Source organism: Nuphar pumila, chromosome 6 (assembly GCF_984573655.1).
Source record: "Nuphar pumila chromosome 6, dmNupPumi1.hap1.1, whole genome shotgun sequence".
NCBI classification, from domain to species: Eukaryota; Viridiplantae; Streptophyta; class Magnoliopsida; order Nymphaeales; family Nymphaeaceae; genus Nuphar; species Nuphar pumila.
Window position 1 is genome coordinate 28,697,818 of NC_143254.1, and position 9,995 is coordinate 28,707,812.

The following is a 9,995-nucleotide window of genomic DNA, read 5'->3' on the forward strand; positions in this document are numbered from 1 at the left end:
GAGGTCAGATTGATCAGACAAAGCCTGCATATTTGTACTAGATAGCATCGTGCAGTAGATCACAGTAAGATATATACCTTGTTTTTTTGGCTGCTAACTTGTATTTCTCTCAAGTCAAGCAGCTTTGAGGAAATCTCCCGCAGGTCCAGTACTGTTCTACTATATGTTGATTGATATGAGTATTAGTAGTGATCGCGCAGGAATCTGAATTATTAGCTATTAAATTGCTTATAATGCACAGTGATGGAACAATTAACATGCAGCATCCCAGTTCCATCATGAAGAAAACATTGCAAAAGTAATGCCTTGACAATGCAGGAACTGTCAAACCTAAAGTCTGGCTGGAAGTTAGCAGCATAAAAAACATGTATCAGCAACATGAAACATCATAATTTAAAAAGGCTTAAGCTCATTCACCAGCAAATGAATAGGAAAAAATGAAATTAAAGTACACCACATGACCAGAAACAGGGAAAAAACTACCTAGAATACATCTCTCTCTCTCCCCCCAATAAGCAGCAAATCCAAAATCCACAATACCCGAGTACTTCATAAATTTGAATTTCAAAAAAGAAAATCTGCAGAAATGGAGGGATGGAAGGAAGAGAGCAACATTTACCAAAATTTCATGATATTTTAGTCCAGTAAATGATATAATCTTTTCCCCAGTTCCTGGTGGTCCTTACAAAATCTTGGTTCTAACAAAACTTAAACAAACCGTTTTTAATCATGAAACAGAGTGCTCTCAAACAGACCAATGCAAGCGAAGATTTTGTGTAAGGGTGCATAACTTAAAACTCGTAAAGATCGCAAAAGATTTACTCATTAGTACTAGTCAACGGATCAAACTATAAACCAATCTAACCCAGAAAATTCATTATCACCAAGTGGAGGACTAGATTGCAGAGCACAAAATCAGCGAAAGCTCTTTCTGGAGGCAGATCCTGGAATGACCAAAGACAATTCACATCAACAAGAAGTTATGATATACTTCAATGAAAAGTGACACGAGAAACACGTTTACCTTGAATTCTTTGTTCTCTTTGTTGACTTGTATCCTGAGACAGACTGGAGTAACACATTAAGAAGATGACTTCAGAACAATGAATATTATCACCTAAAAAGTGACTCTTAAGGGGCATTATTATAAACTAACCCTTCTACGAGAAATGAATGCATCATGCAACATTTAGAGTAAGGGTACCTGCTAGAACAGCAGTTCCTACACATGAAAGAACTCCTGAGAGGAAAGAGTTGAATGGAAAAGATCCGACTATGGCCATGTAAAGAACCTGCCATGGAATCAAACACTTTTAAAGTGAAGCAAAATAACAAACCAGTATCATATGATATATCATGCAGGACATCATGAAGCTTCCAGATGCTAAGAGCATACAGCATTAAACTCTATATTGCAGGCACAAATAACATTACTGAGTACACTGCAGGCTTAGACAATATCCTGTTTTGCAATTTAGGAATATTTCAGAAGTTGTTACAAGGTGAGATGCTATTAAGAAAGTTAAAATGTCTTATCCTCGAATAACTTGAAATGAGAGTCCCATAACAGAGCATACATGACTTCACTACCAACACAAACTTGCAACTGCCCACCCACCCATAAACTCAGTGGTATTGGCAAAAGTAAAATTGCAAACTCTTTTCTAATCTTAGTAGTTAAAGTCCCGCTTCGGCACAGGCCTACCTAGGAGCTCCAAGGTTGGTACACTATATTTGTTTTCTATAATGTTTAAAACAATATAATCATGCCTTCATTGTGTATTTTAAAATATTTAATTTTTCAGCTTTTTCTTTTTTTATGAGTTCTTTTATTTTATTTTAAATAATTACATTTTTTGTGGGCCTCTAGCTATGTCACATGGGTGCGGGGGTGCGGCACTTTCAAAAAACCTGGGTGCGGGGGTGCAGCAAAAATATAAAAAATTATATATATATATATATATATATATATATATATAGTCCAAAAGTTGGACATAAATGACCCTGAGTGCGTTGACTGCACCCAGGGTCAGGTTGACCGCATCGGGTGCGGGTGCAGCACCTAGTTGGAGAATCCCTATGACATATAGGGCAAAAAAAAAATCTTGGCAAATTTTTTTTAAGTCCGAACATTGGACCAAAATGACCCTGGGTGCGTTGACCGCACCCGCATCGATGCGGGTGCGGCACCCTGCTAGCCGAATCCCTGTGACATAGGTCTCTAGGCAATGCCTAGGCACTCGACTAGGTGCTACCTAGTACCTGGAGGGCCAACGCTTAGGCACCACCTAGTGCTTTTGTCTACTAAGTTTCTAGTGCAGCCTATCATCATGTATTTGCTTATCATTTTCAACAAACAATAAAATTCTAGTCAAGTTCTAGGAAACAGAAGGAAGTAGGCATGCTGCGCAACCGTGGGTGCCCCTAAAAATTTTTGGACATCCTATTGGTTGTTCACTATTAAGAGTCATCTACGGCCACCATAGGGTTCTTACATACAAGGATCATGAAAAAGGTATACAATGATTTATAAGTTTAAAAAGGAGAAACACCACTTAAATAGAGATAGGAAATTTGTGTCTTCATGAATATCGTACCAGAATTTATTCTGTTCACCTGTCACATGGGTGCGGGTGCGGCGATGTGGCACTTTAGAAAAACTTGGGTGCGGGGGTGCGGGAGGGTATATATATATAACAACAGTAACACTAATGAAATAAAAAGCAAGCCGAACTGAGTTTTACCATTGGGATTCGAACTTGCAACGTCCCAACAGATATATTATGTATAATGTTTATATTACATAGGTTTTACATGTAAAAACTCTTAAAAGATAGTTTTTTGAGAAAACGAGCCAGCTCATGATCAACTCTTAACAAGCCAAATTCAGTTTTCCCTAAAATGGGTAAATATTTTTTCAAAAATGGGCAACAACGGTGTTTAGCCGAGATTGAGAGAGAGAGTGATACACAGTAAGGGGAAAGAGATTGAGTTGAGAAAGAGAGAGGTACGCAACGCAATAACAGAGGAAAAAGGGAAAACTGAAAAGAGATTGAGAAAGTCAGAGAGAGAGAGAGGTAGCCGAGAAGAGAGATTGAGAGACGAGGGGAGAGAGAGAGATTGAAGGAGAGAATGAGAGAGAGAGAATGTGTAACCGGGTTGGAGATGGAGAGGAGGCATCGTCGAATGGTGGTAGCTCGTAGTTGGCGGCAGCGGCAGGGACGGGAGGAGAGGGCAACAATTTTTTGCCCTAATCCTCCTCTCAGACCATTTCATCGGGTTCTTTTTTTTTAAGTCCAAAATTAGGACATTTATGACCCTAGATACATTGGCCACACCCAGGGTCGGGTTGACTGCACCGGGTGCCGCACTCACGTCATGTCGCGTAGACGCATGTGCAACACCTGGTTGGCCGAATCCCTGTGACATAGTTGTTCACATAGAGACTTGGGGGCTTGTTTGGAGGCCTATCCCCAATGTGATTTGTGGCTGCGCCGTCCCAAATCACGCTGGGCCCACCAAATGTTATACACAGCTGACGGACGGAAGGCACGTCTGCCACATCTCTGGAACGGTATTTTACCCCCCCCCCCCTCTTGTTCTTGTGCAGCGACCAGCGATGAGCTCTCTCTCTCTCTCCCCCCCCCCTCAATCCTTTTCTTCTTTCTTCCTCTCAAGGTTGTAAGTATCGTATCGTTACCCGTATCGATCGGGCCCAAATTAAGACTGTATCGTATCGTAAAATATCATACATTTTTAATAAAAAATCTAAAAAACAAGAAAATTTAGAAAAAATAGCAAAATTTCTAGAAAAATCATATCGATGAAACAATGATGAATTGCACAAAATATAATCATAAAATTACATATGAAGCATTTATGTCTCTATGAGTTGCATAAGACACCATCAAACATTAATTATCTTACAAAAACAATGCAAAATATTAAATATCTTGCAATTAAAAACATGTCACAAGATCCATACTTTCATATTACATAAACAAAATATTATGGCAATAGTTGCACTCGATTTACAATCGGTTTCTACTCATTACTTGAGTGCCTCGTTGTCATGCTGGATCATCTGATGTCATCTTTGTTGGAGGAATGTGGAGCTTGATTTCTACCTTGGTATGAATCTTTAATTTTTATAGTTTTTATGGAGAGCAACTTTATAATTTTACTCATAATAAGGATTTTTTTACTTCAACTCATTTTCTTGAACGGAAAAATGGTGAAAATGCAATTTTTTTTTACCTTAACCCACTTCTTTGGGTGAAAAAATGGTGGAAATGCACTTCTAATGGCCTCTAGACAAATGGCGAAGTCAGCCCTCAAAAGGTATTTAAAACTCAAAATGAAAAAAAGTAACTTTCGGCTTTTTAAAGTACATCGAAGGTGTATTGTACGACGCACCTTGTATCGTACGATACGATACACAGTCGTATCGCGATACGAGTGTGTAACATATCGTAAAACCCAAAAGTAATGATGTGTACTCTCTCTCCCCTTTTTCTTCTTTCTTCCCGTTCTCTGTTCCTCTCTATCTCTATCTCACCCCCTTCTTCATTCATCGTTCTTCTTCTTCTTCTTTTTAAGAATTTTTATATTTGATTTTCTTTGATTAGGGGCTTTGATTTTTCTTTGATCTTCTTTGATTTTCATTGTTAAGGCTTTGATTTTTTCTTTGATTAGAGCTTTCATTTTTCTTTGATTTTCTTAGCGTTTTCTTTAAAAAATTAGGGTTTTTTTCATTGATTAGGGTTTTTCCCTTTGATTTTTATTGATTAAGGGGTTTTCTTTGATTTTCTTTTATTAGGGATTTGATTTTTCTTTGATTTTTATTTATCTTCTTAGGATTCTTTTTAATAATTAGGGTCTTTTCTTTTATTTTTATTGATTAGGGTTTTTTTCCTTTGATTTTTATTTATCTAGGTTTATCTTTGACTGTCATGGGTTAGGGTTGATTTTCTTTGATTAGGGCTTTAATTTTTCTTTGATTCTCTTTGATTAGGGATTTGATTTTTTCTTTGATCTTCTTAGGTTTTTTTAAATAATTCGGGTTTTTCTTTGATTTTCATTGATTATAGTTTTTTTCCTTTGATTTTTATTGATTAGGGGGGGTTTCTTTGATTGTCATTGGTTAGTTTTTTTTATTTTTTGTTTGATTTTCTTTTATTAGAGCTTTGATATTTTTATTTTTTCTTTGATTTTTTCTTTAGTTTGTTTATGATTTATTTTCTTGCATTTTAGGGTTTTATGATTTATTTATGGTTTTTGCATTTGTATATAAAAAATATGAATTCTTATTTTTCTCAAATTACCCAAAATTTAAACTTTTTTTCCTACTTGGATCCAGTTTGAGATCCATATTTGTGGCTAAAAACCATAATTTTTTGATAAACTTTCATAATTAGATCCAATATGACACTGATTAAAGCATTTATACATTAAAAAATATCAATTCTTATTTTTTCTCAAGTTACCCAAATTTTAAATATTTTTTAGTTTTTAGATACATATCCAAAGTTAAAATCCATAATGAACATGTTAAAACACTCATATGGTTGGGCGGATCGAGTCATATGATTCAAAACGAAGTTATCTGACCCATTATCCATGTGTTCAAGTTGTCAGCACAACATAAAAACCAAACGCTGGACACAAGAAACACAGCTTCTTGTCCAGTCAAAACTAATGTTGAATGTAGTACAATTGTTACAGAACAGACAGAACACGTGTTTTGACTATTATGTTCAGCTATTCTGTCCAATCTTGGATGAGCCACCAAACATACCCTAGAGGACCATAATTTGCTAGATGCTTATAGGTCAAATTTCCAGTGGAAGCTATTGTGAACAATGTATTGAGCACAAATCAATTTTAAAAATCTAACTGTGACATGTTCATTCTAAACAGAATAGCTCCAAATGTTATGCCAAAGACGACACCACAGAATAGGGCTCATGAATCTTGTGCAAAGGCACTAAAGTTCTAAACTCCAGCAGAATCAGTTACCAAGATAGGATAATCAAAATGGTACTGATACAAGGATGATTCCACATTCAGTTTCAGCCTATAGATCTGGTAAATCTTCCTGAAGTATCACTAAAGAACGTGAGCCCATACAATTTAATATACCAAAATGATGCAGATATTAGAACGATCCACCTTTTAGCTCCTATATTAAAAACACAACATATTGGAACCATCGTAGTAAACCAATGGATGTACTCCAACAAGTTGCAGGCTGCGGCATCAGAAAGGAAATGGAAAGAGAAAATGCATATTACTCTTCTCAAAAATCATGAGAAAGATGACCAACTTAGAAGATCGAGATCACAAACTCAAAATTGACACAATCAAATCTAACTCAACATGCGTGAATGCAAAACCACATCCGCACCATGGAAATGCCAAAAGCACAAGAAAACCTAAAAGGTCACACCTTTAACTTGGTTAACTTCATCACACCTCCAGTCTGCAGAGAACCTTCAACGTTCACTCACTATCAGATCGTATTGGAAATTTAACAACTCAACTCCCAGTGAAGGCCAGTGTTTTAGAGTGCATACAGCCCCAGGTGCTACAAGTAAAACTACAAAGAACCACAAAGCTTTCTCCTACAACTTTGAGCGCTCATACACAAGGCCCCACAAACATCTGTGCGCAAGAAACAAACACAAAAAGGACAGCAATTCCCAAAAGCTAACCAATCTCTTCAAATTCCCAGATCACACATTGAGATGTCTATCCATGACATTTCTCCAATGACAACACCAAGAATCATATGCAAAGAAAATCAATCAAATCCCAATCGTTACATTCTTCCTTAATCCACAAAAAAAAGGGGGTCACCCACAAAAGAAATCGAAACATTTTTCTTTTTTTTCATTCCCCCTATACAAAAATGTGTTTCTAACACCAAACAACAAATTATACTGAAAATAAAAATGGGTTTTGGAAGAAAACGATAAAAAATACAGAAACAGGAATTGGGTCAGTTGGTGATCAACCAATTTCTTGACAAATTTACAGAACGGAAAACCTAACAACAACAGATCTCATGTAAGATACAACAGTTCAAAGGAATATTGAAGTAAAATGGAGGAAAGGAAAAAAGGAAAAGGAAGTTACTTGAATCAGAGAGGTGAGAACAGCGAAGACGATGTAGATATCGATGATCTGTAAGAAATCAAAATCCCTAGGAGGGTTAGAAGAAGTAAACCGAAATTAATCGAAATTAGGGGTTAAAAGTTGTTGGGTTAAGGAGAGGACCTTGAGATTGGTGGGAGTGGCCGCGTAGGCGGATCGCAACGAACGGAAGAGATCTTGGGCGTCCTTCGTCGTCGATCTTGCCATCCTCTCTCTCTCTCTCTCTCTCTCTCTCTCTCTCTCTCTCTCTCTTTGGGGGAAGATGGTATGGAAAATTTTCCGAATTGACAAAAGAGAAGCAGGGATTGACTCGTACGGTTTCCCGTGAAGAAAACGGTTCCCACGAGTGTGGCTCTAGGAAACAGTTTTCATGCGAAAACCCTCGCTTCCAGTAGGAAAGTTAGGGCCACCACAGACCATTGTGCCAAGAGCTTCCTATTGGCCGTTTGAATGGCTGCAGGCACTTGTCCGCTGGGATGAGTATGTCCCGTCTACTGTGTGCCCCACGTCCAGCATCAAACGCAAGGCGTTGGCTTCCCTAGGAGCCTAGTACTGGTAAAGCTTGGCTCATTCTTGCAGCGAGTCAAGCCTAATTTGAGCTCATAAGGAGCCCGAGCTAAGCAAGCCGAGTTCAAGCTTGCTTGTTCATAGAAAATGTATATTGTTTTAGAGCTAGGGGAAATATGAATTATATTTCTAAATATTCATATTAAACTTGCTAAGCCTATTTTACAAGAATGAGTTTTTTGTGAGCCGACCATGGGCCAAGCCATGAGCTGCTCGGCTTGTTTTTCAGCCCTAGGCGTCCCTGCCAAAATAGGACGCAAGGGTTGCAACTCTGGTGTTCAGGACACTGACAGCCAAGACAAGAGTGTCCGCCATCAAACCTTGCCTCAAGGTGAAGAGTGGAAAACACTTTCACACATTTTTTCACCTATAAAAATTACGAGTACGCTTGTTCTGATCACAACTGTGAATGTGATATTAAACCTGTTATTCTTGGTCACAAAATTCACACTTGTAACCACCAGTTAAAAGATGTATAGAATCGCAACTGTGATTCTTCAGCCCTAGGGATGCACACGAGCCAGGTTCAAGCTTGGGCTAGCTCGGCTCGGCTGGACCAAAAAATCTGGTTCAAAGTCCGCTCAAGCCGAGATTGAACAACCATGGCTCTAGAAAGCTCGGCTCAGCTCGAACTGAACATTTTTATTTTAATAGGTTTTAAAACTTGTGTCAAAATCTTTTTGAAAGGGAGAAAGATGGTGGGAATTGAACCCAGGCCACTTACAAAGAAGAACAAAGACTTGACCATTAAAGTAAGACCTTCCTCTTTAACCATTTTCTAAACAAAATATATACATATATAAAATATAATTTTTTTTATATAACTTACTGGCGGAGCCGGGGGTGGGCATGGGTGGGCGGTCGCCCACCCCAGAATTAGAAATAGGAAAAAAAAGTTTCTTCTGACGATGTTAAAGAAAGAATATGCGTCCATGTGTGTTTTCTTCTGACGATGGTAGTGCTAATCTTTTTCTTTAATTGTTTTACCTTATTGAACTGTGTAAAAACTGCAGAAGAGACGGGTTATTAGTTCGTGGGAGTTGGAGTTCTCTCTTGTGAATATTCAACTAAGATCTGTATGTTTTTCCCCAGCTTCTTCTTTTGCCATTTGCTCTTTGTGAAACCATGTAACCTACGTTTATGGGGACCCTGGCTCTACTCATCCTTGTATCATCCTCTGTGGTCATAACTCCCTCTGGGATCTCATTGGTACTAAGTTGTTTTGATCAATCTGGCCCTATCGATGGGTTCAGCACAGTTGATTTAATAGAAATCAATCTTTTGATAGTGTTCTTTAACAAAAAAAACATGATTTTCAATTTATTTTGACGGTTATTGATTTTTGAATCAGCAAAAAGTCTTGCACATAAGTTGGATTTTGTCTATTCAAATGCCGATCTTCACTAAATGGATGATGTAGATCACATACACAGGGTCCAATTTGATGAAAACAACTTGCATCGGTGAGGTCCTAATCACAGGAATAGCGATATGGATGACTGGAACCTAAATCTGGTTATGGGTGCCATGCAAAACACTATGCTTGCTTCACTAAATGGAGGAAAAGAGGGATTGAAAGTGTGTTGTAGCCTGACCATGGGCAGGCCGATGCCATGAAGGCCCTCAGAGTGATGAAACCAGATGGTACCATCAACTTGATGGCCATCGCCTTCTCCGGCCAGGGAGGCCACTTCTAGAAGAGCATGTCAGATCTATCACACAACCAAATTTTCTTCTGACGATGGGTGGGCAAAAAATTTCTGGCTCGCCACTGGTCCGAATAAATGGATCGTCCTTCAAGACCATAGCATTGTCCCCGGGACCCGAAGTCTGCCCACCCAACAAAAAACTTCTGGCTCTGCCACTGATATAACTATGAGAACTGAGCTTATCCGAGCTGAACTGTCTCTTCAAGCTTGGCTCGTTTACATGTACCAAGCCTGAACCCTTGTTCAAGCTCGGCTCATTTACTTTTTTGAACAAGTTCAAGCCGAGCTTAAACAGGTTGAACCCGAAATAGTTCGCCTCGATGTGTATCCCTGTTCAGCCCGTGATTCAACTTTCACATGTTTGCATTGGTTTGTGAAAGTTGTGTGGTTGCAATTTATAATCACAAAGTGCTTGAGAAAATCCTGCTTTCACGTGGTGTTTCATTTTGAGATATTTTTCTATGAGAAAAATGAATCATGCATTTGCAAAGTTATGAAAAACTTTTTCATATGAGGCAGAGTTTTGTAGGTTGGCAAATGCGGCTAGGGTTTGGAAAGAAAGCT

At 38.3% G+C, this 9,995-nt stretch overlaps 1 protein-coding gene across 1 annotated transcript; it reads right to left on the reverse strand.

Annotated features, from left to right (window-relative positions):
* Nucleotides 1–614: 614 nt before the first annotated feature.
* Nucleotides 615–7,430, reverse strand: LOC149834497 (dolichyl-diphosphooligosaccharide--protein glycosyltransferase subunit DAD1). Its single transcript, XM_090010156.1, has 5 exons — nucleotides 7,279–7,430; nucleotides 7,138–7,185; nucleotides 1,205–1,292; nucleotides 1,025–1,068; nucleotides 615–944 (listed from the first exon to the last, which is right to left on the reverse strand). The coding sequence occupies exons 1-5, from the start codon at nucleotides 7,360–7,362 to the stop codon at nucleotides 861–863; spliced, it is 348 nt and encodes a 115-aa protein (XP_089866282.1). The 5' UTR covers nucleotides 7,363–7,430; the 3' UTR covers nucleotides 615–860.
* Nucleotides 7,431–9,995: the final 2,565 nt, after the last annotated feature.